At 41.7% G+C, this 22490-nt stretch overlaps 1 protein-coding gene across 4 annotated transcripts in view; it reads right to left on the bottom strand.

Moving 5' to 3' along the window:
* Window positions 1-59: 59 nt before the first annotated feature.
* Window positions 60-22490, bottom strand: part of khdrbs3 (KH domain containing, RNA binding, signal transduction associated 3) — an 88849-nt gene continuing 66418 nt past the window's right edge. Inside the window, exons 7-11 of one of the 4 annotated variants that reach the window (XR_004212996.1) lie at window positions 20330-20412; window positions 10240-10292; window positions 6612-6751; window positions 4413-4467; window positions 60-3386 (exon numbers count right to left, since the gene is read on the bottom strand). Coding sequence is in view for 3 of the 4 variants with exons in the window: in XM_031853737.1 (XP_031709597.1) it covers window positions 10145-10292; window positions 20330-20412 (231 nt within the window). In the remaining variant the exon portion in view is untranslated. The other 3 variants (XM_031853739.1, XM_031853738.1, XM_031853737.1) reach the window with 3 other exon arrangements.

The raw sequence follows: 22490 nt of genomic DNA, 5'->3' as shown, positions 1-22490 counted from the left end.
GGGGGGGGGGAGCATTTACATGAGGGGAGAGATGCATCCAAGGCAGCAGCGGAGGGAAACATACAATATTTAAAAGGTTGGAGACGGAGACAGCCTTTGCAACACAGAGTTATTTGATCTGAAACTATTATTTCAAGGGCGTATCAAGGTAAACAATATCCCTGCAGTGGTGGAGTCTTTAAGTTAGGAAAACAAGCCGACTGCCAATACTCTCCACGAGCTTTCCCCTCTGAGTTATTAAAACTACATTTAGTTCAGACTTCTTTACAGAGTGTCAATCCTCAACAGTCGGGACGTGGAAATTGCCTCCGCGATTTGTTTCCCAACATGACACAGTGCAGCGTTCATATATACTGACTTTGAAGTGTGGTATCAAAGGGAGAGAAGCCTCACATTGCAGTCAGAACTGCACAATCACAACGCATTTTGACAAAAGAACATTTTTTTTAAAACTCTGGGAAAACTTTATTCGTAGTAAGGATATCTACAAACTATTAACTTGTTGAATCGGTGATAACTGTGTAACAGCACATGAAAATTTCACCTCTTGTTCATTGATTAAAATAGTAATCACAAAAATAAGCATGCGCATGAGAAAGACGTTTATTGGGTATATTGTAATTGAAAAGATTTCCATTGCTCAACATAATGCCGGTACATTCTCTGTATTGTTGCTATTGTGTAACGATTGATCCTTCATAATCTGAGGTTCCACTTAGCATTCAGCACCGTTGGTCACATTAGTGCTCACTTCCAAAGGAGATGAAGGAGCACCTCAACATTGATCAGGGTGTTTTTGATCTCAGTAAGATTAGGAGCGCTCCAGTTAATTACAGAACAAAAGGCAGGAGACAGCCACTTTAGACCCTGGACATGATTAAGAGGAATACAGGTGGCTAAGCACACTTTACACAATCAAAAAGCCATTGTTGTAAAAAATTAAATAAAAAAATGATATATACAACTGACCAAAATCAGTTATACATGGGTATGTAATATTGAAAGTTGCTGGTAGTAGTCGTGAACTATCTCTTCCTGTATTTGCTTTGAAAGGAATGAAATTAAAACCACTTTGATTGGAACTTTAAAATGTCTGACTTTGGCAGTTTATAAAAGACACTCTCCCTCCTGACCACACATATCTGACCTGAGGACATTGAGGGAAAAAAAGGGCCGAAAGCGACACATAAACTGCACCAATTTATAACAGATCAATTGTCTAATTTTCCAACGAACAAAATCATATACCATTAAAATATCATCACGGATATTATAATCACATACAGGTTATACATATACATAGTGACTTTAAAGCATCTGAATACTTGAATTGAAACATTGTATGGATTTCTGTTATGGTCATGACTAAATAAGCTAAGAAATAAGAAACAAGCGCTGTAACAAAATCTGCACACCTCCAACGCTCACTAAATAAGATGTTATATTTCTTTTGTTTAATAAGTACAAACAACAATGTGTAAAAACAACCACTGGACCCTCCAGGACGTTACTCATCCAAGAAATAGTCTTCAGCAAATTGGCAAATTATTGTATTTACACTTTTGTATTGATTAAACAAAATACATACTGTATTCTAATTACTGAGCTGGTAGGTGGACTTTGTTACCGCTAGACAGGGCCGGGCTAGCCGTTTCCCCTTATTTGCAGTCTTTATGCTAAGCTAACTGGCCGCTGGCTTTACCATACAGACGTGAGTGTCGTAACAATCAAAGATATTCTATAACAATGCATTACAAGTTCCGCAAATGGTTTGACATGGTATGGTACCCAGTGGGCCCAATGTTTTCTTTGGTTATTTGGGAGTCTCCTAAAGGGGCGGGGCATGGGCGAAACCCACGTGACACAGATACAGGACATCAAGTCTCAGTGGGGTGTCTCTGTTCTCAATTGCCTCTGTAACAATCTTCTGTTCTGACTCTTGGAAACTGTTCTCTACTTTGTCAGGACTGTGTGGGTGTGGTCTGATCCGATTTGACTGACGGTGCTGACCAGCAAACAACCCCGCAACATTTAAATGATGATGTCGCTAAACTCTGATTGGTGCACAAAAACACATGACATCACGTTCCAACAGAACCGTACCCACACAAAATCAATAGCAAAAAAAAAAAGACAAATACAGAAATCATTTGAAAGAGACAAAACTTTGGTCGAACATTGTGTGTTCATGTGTCATCATTTATAGTAAGAAGCCTTTTAAAAACACCACTAGTGGTCCCAGTACCCAATGTTTGGGAACCATCGATCTGTCTTTCAGTGTTGATATGGACACTCCCAGTGACAGATCACAGCATCCTCCTTTGTATGCACTGTTAATCAAATAAGCCGCTCTTACTTTATTAACTTGGACAAGCTTACTTCAGATAAGCCTGTCTCGCAAAGCCACCTCAGAGGGGGAATCAGCCCCCGGAGGTGATGAGACTTGACTCCGGGAGCCCGAGATGCAAGCTTTAGGTCGCCGTGTTATTGTCTGAGGCTTGGCCCGAAGCGCCGGAGAGAATCACTTCCTCTAATGGAAAACTATTGTCAGCCACTGAGGACATACAACTGTGTGGAATACGGATCAGCCTATCTGGACTTATGCACAAGGCAGAATGAAGCTCTCTATCCGTTAGAAAGCTATTTTGGAATTGTAATATCCACTGAAGTCGATTCTGATTAAGCAATACATCTGGAATAGACTGTACTCTAGTGTGGGGCTGGCTGGTGTTTTCCAGTTCCGTGGTAATGCATACAGAAAACCAAAAAACAGCATAAAAGGAGGAAAAAAAGCTACATTTTCTATTGCACTGCCCCATATTTTAATTCTGGCAACAGGACTAAACATCTAAAGCTGTCATAATGCAACAATAAGGCACTTGGTGAATTATTTATTCATCGGAGTGGATGAGATATTGGTTAATGAGCATAACAATATGAGATTAGAAGTGTCTTTGCTATAAATATGTCATACACTTAGCATACTGCATTATTGATTTACTCATCCTCCCTAGTGGGCATTGTCTAATGTAAATGGGGACACATCCTCTCAACAACAGTCTAAATCAAGAGAGACACAGGGCAGGTTCAGAATCAGTTTAGAGCACTCCTGTGTGTATGTCAAATGTATACAGAACCGGGGAAGCTCTCAAGGAAATATTCTCAGACAGATCGTCCCAGAGGATGAGGAACTCCATTTGCCTCACGGGTTCCCGCTGCCCCTTCCTTTCACCGGAGAACGACGACGTGTGATACATGCGTTATCTTTTTCCCCCTTTTTCTGCATCTCAACAGGTCACTCGAGGTCGAGGAGATCCTTTGTGGTGTCGTTTGACACCGTGTGGGCTTGAATATTTGGACGGAAGCTCGAGTGCGGTTGGTCAAATCTATTAAGAGAGGAAAGAAGAGAAAGACGAACAACATGAGCTTCAAACAAAAGAAAAAGCAGAGCAAAAGACATTTTCAGGAGTGTTCTTTTGTCACATCCTGGTATCCGCACTTCAAGCTTTTTCTGGCTAATGCAGTCAGGCATCACGTTTCTCCAATTAATACAAGCACGGTGTGTCATTTTCAAAGTGCAGCAACAGGGACCCCGTTGCGGTTGAGATGACGCAGAGTGCTCTTATACACTAATTGCATAGGTACAAAGTGAGGCAGGGAGTCCAGCAGAACAGCAATCCCCCCCCCCCCCAAGGGGATTGCTGCTGAGGGATTGGAGCTGAGGGTCGAGTCTCCAAACTATAGGGGCCAATTCTGAAGGATTTCACGAGGGCCGGGATAATATTTTCAACATTAAATATCCATCAGGAGAACATCAAGCTGCCTCAAAGTCACATTAATATTTGATACGTCATAACACGGTGTCCTCTGTAGAATATTTCATTTTGTACTTTGAACAGGTTTGACTATCGTTCCAGATTTTCTCTGGGGGTCACCCCTTCATCTGTTGTTGGATTGTTAACATGGGGAAAAAATCATTGTAGACACCCTTATTTAGCTGCTTGTTTAGATCAAGACATTTGATCATATATATAGAACACTGAAATTAAGCCATTGACCATTTTGTCTTGGAAGCCTTTCTAGAATCCGGAAGAGTCGCCTGATCCAACCTTGAAGCTAACAATATATTTGGCCTTCATTTGACCCTTATTTGATTTTCAGTATATTATCATGTTTACAAGTACAACATCGACACAACATGCCTCTATCAATAATTGAAATAACTGTTAAACTATTGACCGTTTTTCTGAAGACTTCTTGGAAGCGTTTCAAGAATCCCCAAGCGCTGGCCGACACTGCCTTGTTTCAATATTTATGATCCTTTTGAGACCTCATGCTTTCAGAATATTTGAATGTTTTGCATGCAACACACCATCATAATCATGTGACAGGTAATGCAGAAAACAACATACCTTTACCACCAATGAGATGATTGGACGGATGGCCTGGTCTAGCCGGGCAATCGGCCTAAAAAAGGAGCATAAAAACACCATGACCATGCAAGTTCACAACATAAACATATTTTACAACTAATATTATGAAAACAAATGCCATGACACAACACATTTTATGTTTCAATTATTGTAGCAGAGGCTATATTTTATCAAAGTCTTAGGATAAAGTTATTTCACTATACAGTTCGTTGAAATATTACTGCTATTTATCATACTTTTTTACAGTTTTTTGTTACAGATATCTAATTATTCCCAGGTTTGCGGCTAGATTACGGACTTAACAGAGACAGGAAAACATGTTACATTTAAGTTTAGAGAGGGTTTATGTTCAACTACGTTAGGGGAGAGGTTAAACTGGGTCAGGTTGTTTACCTTGTGGGACGGAGGTCTTTTTAAACAGCTACTGCCATCCTCTCTCTGCGGAGGTCAGCTGGGGCTCATTTAGAGTCTCTTTAATGGACGGGGCAAAGGCAGGCTCTTTAAACGACTGGGAGAGGGTCACATGACCGAAGGAGAACAGAAAGAGCAAAACAAGAAGAGAGAGCAATCCCACCCCCTGCACTGAACCGAACATGGCCTAGAGGTCAAGGAGGCTTTCGTGCAGCGCTGCCAGCCGCTTCTGTCGGGGTAAACACTCACAGAGTTAATGTGTGTTTACTGATGATGCTTGACGTGATCAGCCGTTCGCTTCACATCGAATTATATGAACAAACAGAGCGGATAGGGTTTCAGGAGCGGCAAAGTCGTTATCGCTAAATCCTCTACATCTCGGTTGGAGAGATTTCCAGCAAAATGCATCACATGGCGCTCAAATACCAATAGGAGACCGTTCTTATCTACAAGGTCAGAAACTGCCATTTGCTGTTTCTACTCTTTGTAAGCAGTTTTTTCGGGTAATGCCATCTTGCTACCACTTTGGATTTTATGCCACGGCATGTGTTGTTTTTCCCTTACTTAGTTATGAGGATATACATTGTGTTTAAATTCATTACAGGCCTCTACCTATCGGGTAGAAATTCCCAACGTGTCCAGCTTTTTTTCATTTTAGTTAGTTTAAATTATGAGTCGTATTTATGAGTCCATAATTATTCTCTCGAACACAAGTGGTTTCTTTCAAAATGTTTATTGAGCATCAACAAAGAAGAAATATTAAAGGGCTTACATAAGCTGAAAATCATTATCGTTGAACAGATCTCCAGATGGACATGATTACAAATTCACCAGCATGTGATTTAGCATCTTAAAATTGATTATTATGCCTACAAAGTCATCTTGTATCAAATCAAAAAATTACATCAAAATTACTTATGTTGAGCATCTTAAAAAAATCACAAAAATTAAAAAGCCTGTGGATTGTTTTACTGCTCTGGTTGTTTCGGTGTACAGGAAGTATGAGTGGCTATTTATACATGTTGGTGTGCATAAGGTATGAGCGACTATTTATATATGTATTTAATTGGATGTTTTGGGGGGCATAATCATGAACAACTACATGGGCTTTTCAGAATAAAACAGCCGACATATCCACAGATGCACACAATGCTTTTATAAGCCCTTTAACACTAATTTAACAATTAATTTACAAAAAGGAGGAAACAGCAAAGCATTGTGTATACAGTATGACTTTTTCTCTCTTTCAGTTTGTAAATGTTTCATTTACAAGGGACACAATTTCACCCGTTACCCCTCAGAAAAAAAATATCTACAGTACTGCACTTCCCTAGAACTAAGCTACGACATTTTAAAGTGACCAACCACGCAGATCAATGTTTGAAGAATAGAGGGTAATACATTAAGTTGCACTGGCAGCTGTGTAGAATTGTTGTATTGACAGCCTATAGTGAATCATCACCAATCATTACCAAGTGAAGTAGCTTGGTGCAATGTCATTCTCCACAATTACATAGCTGAGAGAGAAACTTAATGTACTATGGAGTCTTTCTTAATCTCAACGTCCAGTCAATTTCTCCTGGAGGAGAGGGTAGATTACCGAAATTGCTTTACACATTTTACCCAGTGGAAGCCTGTTTTTATAATCAGGGGGATGCCATTTTTGGAAACTCATTCAGTGTCTCACGATCACCATTTCTTTTGTATTATTTAGCTGTTTAGTTTTCAATTCTAAAAAGGGGGGAGCGTCCATAAAAAATCCATTACTTGGGTTGAAACAGCCATGAGGACTCAGGTGCAGGTTGTATAAACAGTTCAATATCTGGTGTACGGCTGATCTCTGTACACTCCCTTGGTTGTTCGTGCTGGCGGTGCCTTGGCACGATTGTTTGTCCACTCTTCCAGTCCTGGTTAAGAAGAAAAGAGCAGAAACAGATGGGGGGGGGGGGGGGGGGGTGTGACAGAGGCGTTATTTTTAAATCATTCATTCATAACAACCCCCATGCAAGTCTATCAAGCTGTACACAAACATTGTAAAAAATGCACCCTCCGATGAAGATACAGCTGGAAGTTGCGAGCACTTTGACTGTCTGGTATCGATGGTGCTCATCTCAGAACAAAAGCACCGCTTCAAGCCGGGAACACAAACGGTGACTCACGCCAAGAAGCTTGACTTTCAACTGGAAGGATGCATCTCAGATAATTGAATGTGAGAATCAAATAGCTACTTGAAAAGGACCCGTTTAGTGGCTCCCAGCAAAAAAGGTCACAATTACCATTAGCCCAAATCAGCCTCGTGTTCACCCCCCTGGTACTGTCAATGTGAAAGTGCCACTATCGATGGCACCCTTTGTCTGATCTTCAGCCAGCGCTGAGACTTCCCCAGAGCTGAGGCTCACAAAGGGATTTTTTTTTTCTGCGTACAGGCTCTCTGTTGGCAGCACATAGCCAATACCCCTTAATTAAACCTGTCACCCTTTCACTGACAGTCACTTTGAAGAAATAGACCAAGGTAACCTTGTGTTTCGATAACAAGGGTGCACTTCAACGCTGTTTATCTGTTTCCTTTGAACCGTCGCCCTCTTTCTGTGTGACCCAAGAGGCAGCACTTTTCATTTCATGTGGAAAGCGCTCTCATGAGTTGAAGGTGCTCAGTTCTTCTACTTGTGTGGTCGGAAAAGTTGGGAAAAGTTTTGGTTAGCTTTCGAAAACACATTAAAATCTCCAAAAGCACGAGATGAACAATACATTTAATAATGCGGAATAGATTTATGGTTATAAATACGTTATCCATTTGCAGTCAGTCTCTAAGTAAAAAAATACAAAATAATATGAATCTGTTTTTAAATAATTTATATTGCATTTAAAAAATCTTGGATTTTATTTAAAGCTTGTAGCTCAGCAGACATAAATATACAAACGAATCCAACACAATCCAAATCAACACTGTAATCCTACATCTGCATTTACAACATCATTTACATCGTGAAAATATATTTTATTTTAAATAATTAAATAGGTCACCTGAACCTGAATCTAAATAAATGTTTTATATCGTACATCTTGTATTTTCTGGTTCACACAAAGACTACAAATACACTATTCGAGAAAGATCAACCTTCAGCTGTACAGCAGCTCGGCCTGCTGCACCTAACTCTACGTTAGCTCTGTTATCAGTCAGGTGCACTCTGCAGCAAATATGTCCTCGGCCCACTTTTTACTGTATCTTGTCGAAGGTTGACACTATTGTTGAAAATTAGAGGTGTAAACTGTGTCTGACTTCTGTGGGAACTGGAGTCATTCGCAGCTCGTTCCAGACATGATAATCAGCCTCTAAAGCAGAGACCAGTCATTGGGAGTGGCCTTAAACAGAGTTAGTCTGTTTAGCTGACATTAAACAGGTTTTTTGGTTTGAAAACAGGGCCTGAATAAACTTGTGAAACTATATAGTTTAAATAGGTTAAACATTGTGTTAGCTGGTGACGGGATTACAGGGATCAACCAATATCTGCCCTGTATTAGCTTTAGCGGAGGACAATGAACTTAATGATGTGAAAGAAAATACAAAGACATGTCTTCATGTCAACATCCTGGTATACTGTGCTAATGAGGTGCTGGCTATGACTGTTTTAATGCCTTTGCACTTTTTCTTTGCTTCCCAGAGACACACACACACACATTCATACACACACAAACATGCATGCAAATACAAGAGTGGAGAAGAGCAGTGAAGGCACAGTGAAATTGAGGGCTGACCACTCGTACCATGGAGTCATATGGAGCTAGCGTGGAAGTCTAGACCGCCGCTTTGAGTTGGGTTTTTTTGAAAGTCTAATTGCCAACAAATATTCATTAAAACTGAATATTGGTTGGTTAAAAACATGTGAAATTTGGAAATTATTTCATCAACAAATTTTGACTTTTGGACTGAGACAACTAAAGAGCGCTGCGTCGCTCGCCTTGTGTGTGAGGGAGAGAGAACTGGGAATGCAAGCCTGCATGCAATGTTTCTGAATGTTATTAATAATAATTTGAATGTCCATGTTCCAAACTAGTCGGTACAGCCACAAATGTAACCGTCACTTGCAATTTCATTCAGAACTGGGAGTTGAAGACAGTCGACCTACAGACATGCAGTTCTGATGAGCGGCCCACTGCAGCTTTAGTACTCGAGCACTCTATGATAATAAATGCGATGACTTGAATTTGGAAATGACTTACTGGTGTACATGCCTGTTGTAATGTTTGTAGGCTTTGCCTCACGTGTCAAATAACAAGTTTGTCTTGTTGCTGTGTAATTATTTAATTCATTCTAATTCAACTCATCAGGTTTTATTGAGTGATTTATAAAAACAAATGATTTTTCTTGCAGCTGAGAAAGCCTAACTTTCAAATATGAAAGAATTGCGAACTGCGAGCTCAAGACATCCCAATAAGCTGAAAGAGGCCTGCAATCGATCTTGGAAAAACATCTGAAGAAACCTCTTCCACATGGGTTCCAATAGGCTACTACAAAGACTGACTAACTTTGAATCCTACACGCCAGCTCTCTCTCTCAGAGCTCTGCCATGTCTGCCTCTGCCCGCCTCGTGCTGAAGGTACTGCTCAAGTAGCCTGACTATAAAGGAAAAGAGACTTTTACAGAGAAAATGCTTCAAATGAAAGACGGTTTGAGACTGGCAAAAGAAGCCATTATGACCCACTGCAGCCAAAGGGGGTGTGTTGAGATGATCCAGTGTCACAGAGAGAGAGAGACAGACAGACAGACAGACAGACAGACAGACAGAGAGAGAGACAGAGAGAGAGAGAGAGACAGAGAGACAGAGACAGACAGAGAGAGAGAGAGAGAGAGGCAGAGAGAGAGAGAGGCAGAGAGAGAGGCAGAGAGAGAGAGAGAGAGAGAGGGGCAGAGAGAGAGAGAGAGAGAGGGGCAGAGAGAGAGAGGGGCAGAGAGAGAGAGAGAGAGAGAGAGAGAGAGACGGAGAGAAAAACGACTCAAGCTGAGTTCGCCCTAAGGGAGCCGACAATGTCAGAAGTTACCGGAAAGAGCTAAAAGAAGCTTTTAACAGAACGAGTGACTTAATGATCACGTGTCATCCGACAATGCTCAAAAATGTCAACGAGAGCTCAAAGAGAGACACTCTGTCCTGCTTAACTTAACTTCTCTCCTTCCCGTCAGAACCTTCAGGTGAAAGTGCATTAATGTTTGGATAATAAGTTGATGTTAGATGAAATACTAATTAAAAGGTAGGGTTTGTAATTTTCTTCAGAAATGATATGGATATTATTTAAAATTTTTTTTAAATGAGGCCAGCACTGCTGAGTGAGGAACTATGAATTGATGTTGTGACAATTGCCAGAAGGTATATTGGCGAAAGAAAGGACTGCAACTCACCATACGAATCATACGACTCCTCACTTTGTCCGTATTCGTAGTAGTCATCTGAGCTGTAAACAGACAAAGCAGAAAGGTGAATATCAGAATATGAAACAAGAAAACAACGCATTCTGTCTCGATGTAACTTATGGTAGAACATCAAAGTAACATTTATCATGACATATACCATAATTTCTCCAGTGGCAATAAAGAAAAACACATGGAAAGACATTTCTATATACTAAAGGCAGCTTTCAATCACTCAGAAGTTCTGCCACATTTGTGGCGTTATAAGGCAATTTCCTCCAACGTACTTCTGCACAAACTTCCAGTTCCATATCACTGCATATGGAGATCTATGAGAGGTGGCAACTTTAATGAAAAATAAAAAGATGGGGAGGCGATTTGCAGAGCGGGTTCATTCCTCGCTTATTTATTTATTTTTATTTGCGGTCGCCGTCGAGATGCTGACAGAACAATCCTGCGTCAGTATCATTCAGTAACCGCGCTATCATTCAAGAGAGGTAATTCATCATAAGGCTGCCACTGAGCCGACACCAGCCATCACAGCTGGGTCCTCTCCGCCCTGCCTGTCAGTCAGTCTGTCAGCGACAGCAGCACCTCTCTGCTCGCCGGATTAGGGAGCTGAAGGCACCATCGAAAAACCCCGACACACCACATCAACACCGCCCGACTGCTGAGGGCAAAGAGGTGACAGTAATGACACACCGCGGTGGAAGTAACGGAGTACATTTTACTCCAGTTACCGTAGCTTTTTTTTGCAGTGTGATCTTAAAAAGCCCAACTGAGGTCTGAGAGGTTGAGACACTCCACTCCTCGATCAAATTACACCACAGTTTGCAACACTCCAGGAAATCAATCTCTACTAATTCTGTCTGCTATTAAGTCTGCTCTGAGCAGTATCTGCTTCATAAAGAGAAGCTGCGCAGTGATTACACCTTTTAGTAATTATTATCGTCATTTTCATTTTTATTTATAATTCGCTGTCAAACTGAACTTCTCAGTGTCACCTCTAATTCTGAGAGGTACTATTATTAGTGTGACTGTGTGGTGCCTTTAAACCGTTATTAAAGGTGTTTTGAGGATATACAGAGTAATGGGGTCATTTGAGAACTTTGTTTTTAGTTTGTTGAAAATTGTAAATAATCTATGGTGTGATCCCCACATACTGTATTCACCTGCATTGTGCTGGCATTGAGAAAGAAACAAAAACACATTTATGTTACATTTTCTGCATTACTAAATACCAGAGAAAGAAAGTGAGGAAATATGTCTTCTTGTATTGTATTCTGATAACGCCCCTCTGATAATGTTTGATTTTTTTATTGTTTTCTGCAGTCATTTCTTGGTAAGCATGGACAAGACAACAGTCTAAATTGAGGATAGTGAGAGGAATCGTTTGAAGAGTACTGCGGCGGCTCAGTGAGATGTGAAAAAAGCTCCCAACAGAGGCTTGAGCCTAAAGTCAGGCTGAGCATGAATTTTACACAGTTCATAATTCAACTACAAACAATGCTAAGCCAGCAGCAGCAAACAAGGCTTCCCGCCCGTGCTAACGTAGTCTCCGTCCAAGAAGCGAGGCCAGCTGCTCTGGGCGAGAGGCTTCCAGTCAGCTGTTGCGGGAGAGGAGCCACCATGCGCTCTGCCACGGGTGTCATGTCGCTGCAATATCCTTGACACCATTCACCGGCCAACAGAGACGTATAGAGGGAGAGGACGGGGAGACGGAGAGAGGACCGTGGCAGCTGAGTGCATGTTTCGGCTCGTCATGTTGTGTACCCCGAGACAAGACCTGACTGGATGCTAAATAATTTGATTTCCCACAATGCCAAAATGCAGGGGTGTATTCCAGAGAGGTCTCCTTCAAAATAAACAGCAATTTTTATGAATGTCAGAAAATCTATTTGCCACAATTCACAGGTGCTTACAGACATATTAGGAAGCGTGTGAAATATTGGGTAATCTTGGGCTTTCCTGTCCGACTCTGGGTCATATATTCAACAATAGAAAATAAAAAAAACATCCAAATAAAACAAACAAAGGTTGCTGCACAGCAATGCTCTCACTATTTCTGAGGCTTGCTTACATGTTGTAGGCGGTCAGCATTTTTCACTGCATTCATTTTCACTGTTTACCTCACAAACAAACCTGTTTAAAAAACAACTCTTTTTACTCTTGAGGTTTCTCTGTTGCTGAAGGCAGAGAGGACCAATAATAGTACTTTGCTACTTTGCTGTGCTGAGAGCTGCCACTGCAGACCTTCTCTCTTCACAAAGGAGACGAGTGCAGCAAAAGCTGTTAGGCGCCTCTAATTTCTGAGGTGACATGTTATCAATAATGCTACACAACTTCTCTCTGTAGTTACTTTCTCTTCTCAATTACAGAGACCGGTGAGTGTTGAGAGACACATCCTGAAGGTCAAAGATTCCGGTAAAATTGTGCTTTGTGTGGCCAAAAGTTAGACAGCCCCTATTGTCCTTCAGCACATTTATCATCAACCAGCAGTGTGCAGTGCAAACATCAAGAATTTGAACTGAAAAAGAGCTTTATTTTTGAATGCCAGAACACAGATAACATATTCAGTGTAAAGTACAGTACTATCACAGAAAGGGACTCTAGGGGAGAACAATTTAAGTAGAGGAGCAGTTGCTTTGTAGATCATTATTATCCCCGCCAGGAGAATCGTGCTCAACGCTTGTGTGTGCGCGTGCGACCGTGCGTGAGTGAATGTGCACCTCTGTGTCTGTCCACGGCTAATCTTGCATTTTGCTGCAGTGATAACACCGCTTTTATTGTTAACAGCTAACTGCTACACAGGCAGACAGCTTGGTTAGTTTAATTGTTTTTTTTGGAAAGATTGAATGACTTGTCTTACACGGCAACTTCAAGCCGATTGCCTGCATACACGCTGCTTGTTTTGTTCAAATATGAAGTTAACGCACAGCTTGATGTAGGCATACTCCATACAAAGCTGTATCATCATGTACATGAAACATTGAAGGCACATCCTCCAGTCACTGGCTTTATTTGAAGTTTTCAGGATCCTTTAATTAAGCAAAGAAAAAAAAGAAGATATGTTGCCAAGTTTAAAGCAGTATGAGATAAAAGTAAACTTTAACCTCAAAAACCCTCTCCACTGCCTCGTACATTCTACATTTATCATCATTGACTCCGAATCACAGCGTCGCCTTGTCAGAAGTGCACAGCTGGTTGCATGAACACAAACATCTCACTCCAGGCGTAGCCCTGTCATAGGTGTGAAAATGCTCTGACTTTCTAAATAGGTCAGCCGCTGATTTGACATTCATTAGCAGAAGGCGTCCGCTGGTTTGCGTTTCCCCAAACTTCACTGGCCAAGAAAAAACAAACGCATCCGTCTAAAGCACAGGCGTGGACCACGAGAGGCAAACACAACAGAGGAGGGCGTCTCTTTCATCAGGCGCCTGATTCCAGATCTACTTTTCCACAGGTAAAGACCCTGCCTCTCCAGAGTATCTGTCATCTCTGTAAATGCTTCGTCTTCAGCACTGATGTTGCCCTTCCTGGGCAACACGAAACAGATGGCGGTGTTAAATCTGAATGATGTAGTACACGTCCCTCGTGGACTTTGTTTTCTTACATTGCCATTACTCTTCCCGTCCTCTGTGATAAATTTGATGAAATCGAGAAGTGCATTACGAGGGGCTGCAGAGGTATTAGGCTACAGCGTCGGTGTGATGTGGAAGGAAACGGCTGTTCTTCTATTAGCCTATTTAATGCATATTGTACACTTCAACTTAACTTGTTGAGAGTGCAGTTTAGTTGAATGGGAGACGGGGTTGTACTGCGAATCCTTCAGCAAAAATAATTCCTTGTGTAACAGTGCTTTTCATATATTCTTAGCACAAGATTGAAAAAAGTAAAATGTGGATGAAATTGTCCCAGTGAATGCTCGGATTACGCAGACTCAGCAGCGATACAACAATACAATATAAAAATGTCTGAAAAAAAAAAGTAGCACTTCCCTTTTTTTTCAAACATTTAGTAAGAAATGAAGCTCACATCATTTCAAATGGAGACCCTCTTTATGGATGCACTGGTGATTGCTCAATGTGGTGGCTGATTGCAGCGCTATCTCCAATGCTGACCCCCTGATGCGGAGTCACAGAGTGAAAGAATGGCCTACAGCAAAGATCTGCCTCTACAAATGAGTCTTATCTCTGGTTTTAACAGACCACACGTTACTTTCCTCTTTCTTTTTTTTGGGGGGGGTACATAAAATCCTTCTTCAGGGAAAATACTGCCTCTTGGAAACATGTTTGGGCTGTTACACTGTGACTATCTGGCATCTGTAAAAGACTTATGTCTTGTTGAAGGAACATTACATTTACAATTTATAATACGCCACCTTTTGTCTCCAGACAGAGTGAGAGGTGTAAATCCCGCCCTCCCTTCCCTCAGATGGTCTAATTCCCACCACAGCACCTGCCACTCATCCAGACAAGCTGTCTACCTTGAAAACAGCACCCAGGTACCCAGCAACTGTGAAGCACCGTAGGCATTTCAGAGGCAGACAGCTAACACAACCAATCTGTTCTAAGATAAAAACACAATCCGGATATTCCCATTGTACTAAATGGGTGTTGTCTGCCTCAGGGCCCCGACACAACAAGCACACCTCAAAGAAGTAGCATTGACTACGGCAGGCTGATCATCCGCTGCAGGTGAACACAACACAAAGACTGTAGGGGATGCATGTCCTGCGCCGGCATGGGAGCACACAACAAGTCGCTGCTATGCATCTGCAATCAGATACCCAGCATTTACTGACATTAGCATTTAGATCACTACTGTGCCTAAATACAACTGGGGTTTGTGTGCGTATGTGTTGCTGATGAGACTTCAGTAGTTTTGGGGCTCTTTCAAGGAATTTGATTCTAAAATGCTACATGATGGAACTTAGAAAGCCCGCCACTCTTCTCCTCTGTTCTCCTCCGTGGCCGTCTCTTGTACTAAGATTTACAGCCATTCCTCAAGGGGGTGTGACTGCCCTTTGAAACACTGTCACACAGCTTTCCTCGTGCCCTCGGGCCTCCGGGATCCAGCCTACAATGTAGCGTACCAAAGCGAGACACGAGGGAAGGTGCGAGGTGTCAGCAGCCGGCTGTCTCTGAGGTGTCAGGTATGAAATAACGCTTTGATCGCACCCGAGCTGCGAGAGACGACCTCGCCGTGACCTCTCCAAAGCGTCCAGCCAGGGCCGTGCCACAGCTGTCGTCCCTCTCATTTCCCTGCAGAGACGTCACCTTCTCTCTGCTGATGAAATTAAAGACGCTCTCCACACAAGCAGCCTCCTTGACCTTAGCACTCGATTGGTACAGGAGTGCTGGAAGCTTCCGATAACTCTCCTGAGATGAAACTCTCTGCTGCTTCTCCGAAAAAAAAAAGATGATGGCTCGGTGCTCTGTGTTGTATAAACACGGTAACGGGACGCTGTGATCTAGGAGCTGGCGGACCCGACCGCCACGGCTGTCACGCTGAGGTAACGTTCCACAAGGTTCCGCCAGGCGTCAGCTCTCTTCTGAAAGATGTAAATGTCGCAGAATGTCTTCAAGGCGTCTGAAAACAGCTTTTTAGCTTAAGTCGCATGTCTTTTGGTTGTGAGTGACAAATTCTCCCTTCAAATTTAATTATGTCTAAACTACTCAATTCTGGCTGTCCTGTGTGACAGAATGCGTACAGTGTAGGGACACAGGTTGTCTTGTCTCATTTGTCAGTGGTTACTGTTTGACGGTAATGTGCAGTATTACAATTAGTAGCAGTTAAATCCAGTATCATTCAGTGTCACTGCCCAACAGTGACAGTAGTATACAATAGATGTACAGTATATGTAATAAAGTAAAACATTACAGCCAGTATGTGTGTTTGCCTTATGCAACTATATCATTTTAAAAATGATGCGATCCACAGATTTCTTGGCTGTAATTCAGAAAAAATATATCTAATTGTTTAAAAATATCTGTCTGACAGCTTTACTACGACTTACAGAATGGGATATACAATACAATTGTGATGCACTGATACATATTCATTAGCCAGCTGTAAACTGTGTGACAGTTTACAATATCAAAATATGTCTTACAGGTAAAGGATGTTATCACAACAGACGTGTCTCTGCTGAAACTCACTCTCAGGGCGTCAAATACCAATGCTTTGTAGTGCCTCTCTGAGTCTGATACCACCGCATAAGGCACCGTTTATCGTCTGTATGAGATGAACTGGACATTAAACTAACTCCAAAGTAAACCCATCTGTGTCATTATTTAACACAGAGAAACAGACGTAGCATTTAAGAGTGAGAATTGCGCTCAAGGTGAGTTGGAGGGGTTCTGGATAGGACAAACTGTAGGAGCCTGTACAAGCTTTTGATTAAAACTGTTGTTCTGATCAAATTTTTAAATGCCTAATGAATCAGGAAGCTATGTGCTCCTCCCACTACATGTATTGTGATTCGAGGACTCTCCTCCCCATGATTGACACCTGAAGAAGACAAGGCAAAACGTTGCGAAATCATTGAATTAGTTTTTGCATCATGTGTGCGACTGTATTCTTTTACACATCAATGAGTCAAACCGACACAGGACTTTTAAGGACCGCCGTTCGTGTCCCGTGTTTAATCAAAAGTTGAGTGATCATCACTGACGAAGTTATGTCACAGGACGTGACTCTATGCCACTGAGTCACATTACGTAACATCTGTAGCTTGTGTTACATTGCAAGCGAACTTCATTTAAGCCAAACCATTTTACTAACTAATGCGACCGCTTCAGGGTCAAGATGATCTGCAAAAGGCTGCCACCGGTGGCAAAATATGACGAGTGGGGATGTGATCTTGTTGTGAAACGAAGGATCTGCCTTAATATTTGCTTTGATAGTTACATTTTGCTGAGAAGAATACTTTGGACCATTTTACTTAGTCAACTGTCCCGTACTTCTTTCATCCTAGGCACTATGTGGGCTTTCTGACTACTGGTAGTGCTATGGTGGGTGTCTGTTTCTGTCTAGTTCATGTTTTTAAGTCCCGCAAATCCCGTTGCCAAGGGTCTCAAAAATATTTCTTTTTCAATTATGATAATCAATTATCACAATCTTCTGATGGTGGACCAACTAATTCATAGAGTCCTCTCTATGGTGATGCTGTGTCCGATGAGGAACATGAGGACAAACCCGTATTACCTAGGATAGTAAGATAGCTGTGTGTAACCACGTGTAGCTAAATGTATTTCATGTTTTATGGACACATATTTCAAGATAATTAAGGCATCAGTGAATCCACTGATGCAGCATAACAATCTTTTTATGAGCAAAAGCCTTTTTTAAACCATCCTCTTCCCTTTCCCTTCCTGTTCACAAATGGCAGGCCTGTTTCTAACATAAGCCGCCGGGGTAATACCATGACAGAGAGACTGTAAATTGTTCTGCTTGTTATCCTCCGGCAGCTGAAATCCTGCCACGCAGTCAGAGCTCAGATTGGTGACTGGGAGCTCCTTAGGCTCTTGAAACATTGTTAGGAGACTTCTAGTCCACATACATGCACAAACACACTCACCGGCACACGCGCAGACACACTCTCCTTGAGGCCCTGCTGCAGCTGGGACCTGCTATGGCTTTCCTCGGGCTCGGGGTGAAAATAATGCACCGTTGTCCATCTAAAAGCTAAGTAGGCTTGTGACTGTGAAGAGGAAACTACGGCGGGACGGGATTATGTTGCAGTATTGATTGCAGTAGCTAAAGTGCAATAATTAAAAGGTATTAAATGGATAACCCGTCTATTATGTACATCATTTCTTATGTTCTGACTGTAGGAGCAAACAAAGGGCAAACAAAGAGAACATGCCAAACAATACATCTTGTATTGTCAGACAAATTGTCAAAATTGAATCAATTCAAGGTTGGTCAAATGACATAAATATTGCATAAAGCTTATGTTGTACAGATGCACAATGTCAGCCTGCAGGATCACTAACTTTTTAAACTAAATCCAGGACACAGAAATAAAAGAAGTAAGTGAATCAGCTGTCTCTGGAGGCAAAGGCTTCCATGTCTGGGCCCTATTAGCTGCTTTGTTTCCCACCAGTTAACAGACATGAAAATCTCTCGGAGTCGACCCAGCCTCCAGCCTTCATATGATGGACTTCATTTTTTTCTGTGCTGCCATCCCCGGTGCGCCCCGCCACCTTTACCAAAACACCCCCACCATTATTCACGAGGATGCTTATAAAACAAATAGCTGCAGATTCCTGAGGCGGACCTGCGTTCTCCCCAGCGAGCACAGCCACCGACACTTCAAGATACAACCCTCGGTGTGTTAGAGAGGAAGAGGAGTGTGTGTGTGTGTGTGTGTGTGTGTGTGTGTGTGAGATCTGGCCCCAGAAAAAGAGATAGCACAAAAGATGGATGAAGCCTGGATGACATACATCCTGACACCTCGACAAAAGACAACATCGACCACCGTGCTCCACAAAAGCCAAAGGACAGAATAATGTTCTTTTTTTTTCTCTGTCTGTTTTCATCTTTTCCAGCTGCTGCCAATACAATCCAATTTTTTGATGACAGACTAAATGTTGCAACTTTACATTTTCTTTGAAGTGGCACAGACAGGCATACATAAATGTCGCACATTGTGTGCTGATGAAACAGAGTTGGGCACCAACACACCGAAGAGAAAGCCTTTGACCTTGTGCGGCTTGTACAAGTGTTATAGCTCCCTGGATATAAGAAAATCAATATTTTGCATTTAGCTGTGTAAGACTCTTTGTTAAATGGAGCAACGTATCACTAAGGCTGTTTATTTTGTGTCGCCATAAAAATACATTGAGCCAAATGCACCTTTAGCTATATATTTAAAGGGTGATAAAAACAAAGGATATTATGTTTAACGTAATGAGCTGGCACGTCACTGAGTCTGGTGCGATTGGTTTATTTCCAAAACAAAGTTAGAGATGTTGCCGTGCACGCATCGTACCGCATCGTTTTTTAAGTGGAATTCAAGGTGAAAGTTATCTTTTTATGAGTTAATCTTAAAAGACAACTTAAAGGTCAGTTAAAACATTTCACACTTCACAAAATACTTCAATAACGCAGACTGTTCTTTCCAGTTTCAAGCAGGGCAGAAAATGAGCATAAATGACTCCTAACAGCTCAAGCACCATCATCCAGCTGTTCGCAAATCTCAAGTTTACCGCATGTTCTCTCACATTTACTCCAGCCCAAATGGCCAGACTGCAGCAGATTTTCTTCCCTCAGATGCTGTTCATCAATTTGTATAAATATAACTTGTCTTTTTTTTATTCAGTGCTCTCACTCAAGCTGTTAGGAGTCCTGCCATTGTCATGTTTTTGCCCTGGTATGGACTCTAAAGGGTACTATGATGATAACCCAGTTCAATTGGAGTCATTTATTCTTCATTAGTGCACTGAGTTTACGAGGTACACCTATCTAAAGATAATGCATTCTAATACAACGGACCTGCAATAACTTCCCCTTCCAGAAGCTTTTCGTGTTCAGTTGTTGTTGAAACTGTTTCTGAGAGGTGTTGATTCAACTTCATGTTCATTTGGGAGGATTTATCTTGTGGTGCTGTTGAGTTGAGTTGAATTGCGTGATACAGAGTGGTTGTTAATCAGCCTACGCTCATTGATGGAAACAGGGTGTTGTTACAATCATTAAAAAGCAGTATGTGCTTACGTGCAGCAGCTAGAGCAGCATTGAAGTGCTAATGCTAGTTAATAATGTGCTAACCTACTCTACTTATATTAGCTCCACAGGTTTGTACGTATAAATGTAACGTTTTAGAAACGCATATCTCCTTCCAACCTCTCCTGGTAACGAGTATCACTATGACGAGCTCCAAATCCACAAAACAAGCTTAGACATGAAGGAAATCTGAAACCATTGCATTGAGAGTCTATGGAGCAGAGCTGGATACTTGTCCGGACCTGGACGATGCTACGCTATGATTGGCCGGTCTGCGTTCAATTCGCGGGACTTGGCAAAAGGTCACAAAGCCTTAAAGACAGGGGGATGTGCAAATAAGAGCATAACTCACTTTTGTCCTTGATTGCTGTAGTTGTTGTCATACGATTCATATCCTTGGTCATCATAAGTCGTTCCGTAGTCCTCGTCATATTCCTGAAGTAACATAGACAAAATGCAACCAGTTAGACGTGGTGCAGATGTGGTGCAACCTGTTGAAATGTAGAGCGATGAGGTTGAGAAGGCATGTGTCAGATAAGAGCTGCTGTGTGCTGCACCGTTTGGTTAAATGACTTAAGAACAATTTCAGCATCATTTTACCAAACCATTGTATTGTACTTTGGACATTTTCTTCACTAGCCATCAAATGCTTACAGGGTAGTACGTTTTTACAACACATTGCAATACACGGAAGCCTTCAACTGAGCACAGATGTAGTTCAAACTGCTTGATCTGCTGCTGTTGGTATAACAGCCCATATGCAGCACCATTAAAAGTAGCAACTGCAGCCCTGCCCCTTGTCTTAGTGTCAACTGACTGACAGTGGGATGCAAAGAGTCTCACTGTGGCAACGTTTCATCACCACCTCAAAGGATGAGCCTTGAACATCTGTTTGTGCTCCAGCAATCTGCCCCGTGCCCCCTCTGCACTCCACCCAGGCTCCCGCCAAGAGGAACATCAAAGCGAACCAGTGCCGCACCCGTCCTAATTTGGGATAAATGGGACTTATGTTCCACAAAAGGCGTCGACCCCTAGCGACACATCTCTCATCCCCCGCACACTTCCTGGCTAATTCCATCTGCCCCTGATTTGCATGCTTGAAATGAATATCTGTGAGATTTAGCACCAGAAGAAAATGCTCATCACATCCATATTATTATTAAGGCCCTAATTCCTGATTAGAAACATGCATTTGCCAAATGACAGCATTTGAATTGACTCTTTTATCTTTAATCCTCCAGAAACGAAGTACATGTGAAGATGTGAAGTAGAACTACTCTCAACAAAGAGGCCCGGATGTTGTAATACTTCATTGCTTTGTGGGTAAAACACAGCACATGTTTTATTTCACTATGGGGGAAAAACCTGGAAGGTACATTTTGGGAATCACTTTCATATGCTCAAACCTCTCCGTGGTCATCCCTTTGGGTGGCTTTCAAGAGTTGTTTGTATTTCCTTTGTTGTTTGCATGTGAGTGGGAGGTTTGTTTGTTTTTGTGGAGGTCCATCTATTTGTCTAGAGGTAGCTCAAGGGGAATTTAAATCCCTCCTCGCATTTATAACTCTGCAGTTACGGGAGCTTTTCCAAAGTCAGCAATTCCCCATGCTAATGCCAGGACTAAGTTTAGTCACCAGCTGTACGTTTGAAAATATTAAACCCCTTGAACGCTTTTAAAATCGGCAGGAAAAGCAGCTCTGAAAAAATAAAACTCTCCTCCAAAGAGATGTAATTAATAAAATCCCTTATTAACAGGCAGATTAACTTTGATTTGCTATTTCCAATCCTAACCTTCTTACTGCTTAATGAAACATCGAGGAGGATTGTGGACGTGATTTCTGGAGGGAAGAGGCTCGACAAGGCAATCTAAAAAACAATAGGCGGAGGAATTGTGAAACTTGGAAACACGCAGTAGTAATGTTGCTTGTAGGTAGTCCTAGTATAATAAGTATCTAAAAAAATCATGTTACTACTCAATTTAATGCAATCAAGCTGTACAATAAAAACTACCATTGTGAAGGTAAAAGTGTATACTTCATTACTCTGAAGGGTGGGCTAACTAAACACAGCTAGTTATATGCATTTGTGTGTAAAGGTTGTGTGCACAGGGATATCACACCTAGAGGGAAATTAAATATATTTACACATACACTGCACAGTAACACTTCTGCATTCAAAATGTTTAATTCAAGTGAAGCGTGAAAGTCATTATTATCACAATGTACTTAAATTTACTTTAGATTTACTCTGTTCAAGGTGGAGTAAGCAGTAACATTTCTCCATAATGAGTAGTAGAGTTGCTTATTTTTTATACCGAGGGACAATGAGTTATAGAATAGTAATGTAATTTTATATTTTTAATATCTAAACATCATAATAAATCTATAGCTGTTTGGGGCCCTTGTCGTTGAGCCCCCTGTCTCCGGTTGCCTACCTTGTCATACGGTAAAGTCTGCCCCCGGTGTTTTTCCCGAAGAGTGTATTTCACCGGTGTTTCTGAAAGTGAGCAGCCACGA

The sequence above is a fragment of the Anarrhichthys ocellatus genome, unplaced genomic scaffold, assembly GCF_004355925.1.
Source record: "Anarrhichthys ocellatus isolate YVR2014 unplaced genomic scaffold, GSC_Weel_1.0 scaffold14, whole genome shotgun sequence".
Classification (NCBI taxonomy): domain Eukaryota; kingdom Metazoa; phylum Chordata; class Actinopteri; order Perciformes; family Anarhichadidae; genus Anarrhichthys; species Anarrhichthys ocellatus.
The sequence above is the reverse complement of the archived record's forward strand: the minus strand, read 5'-3'. Positions and strand labels throughout refer to the sequence as shown.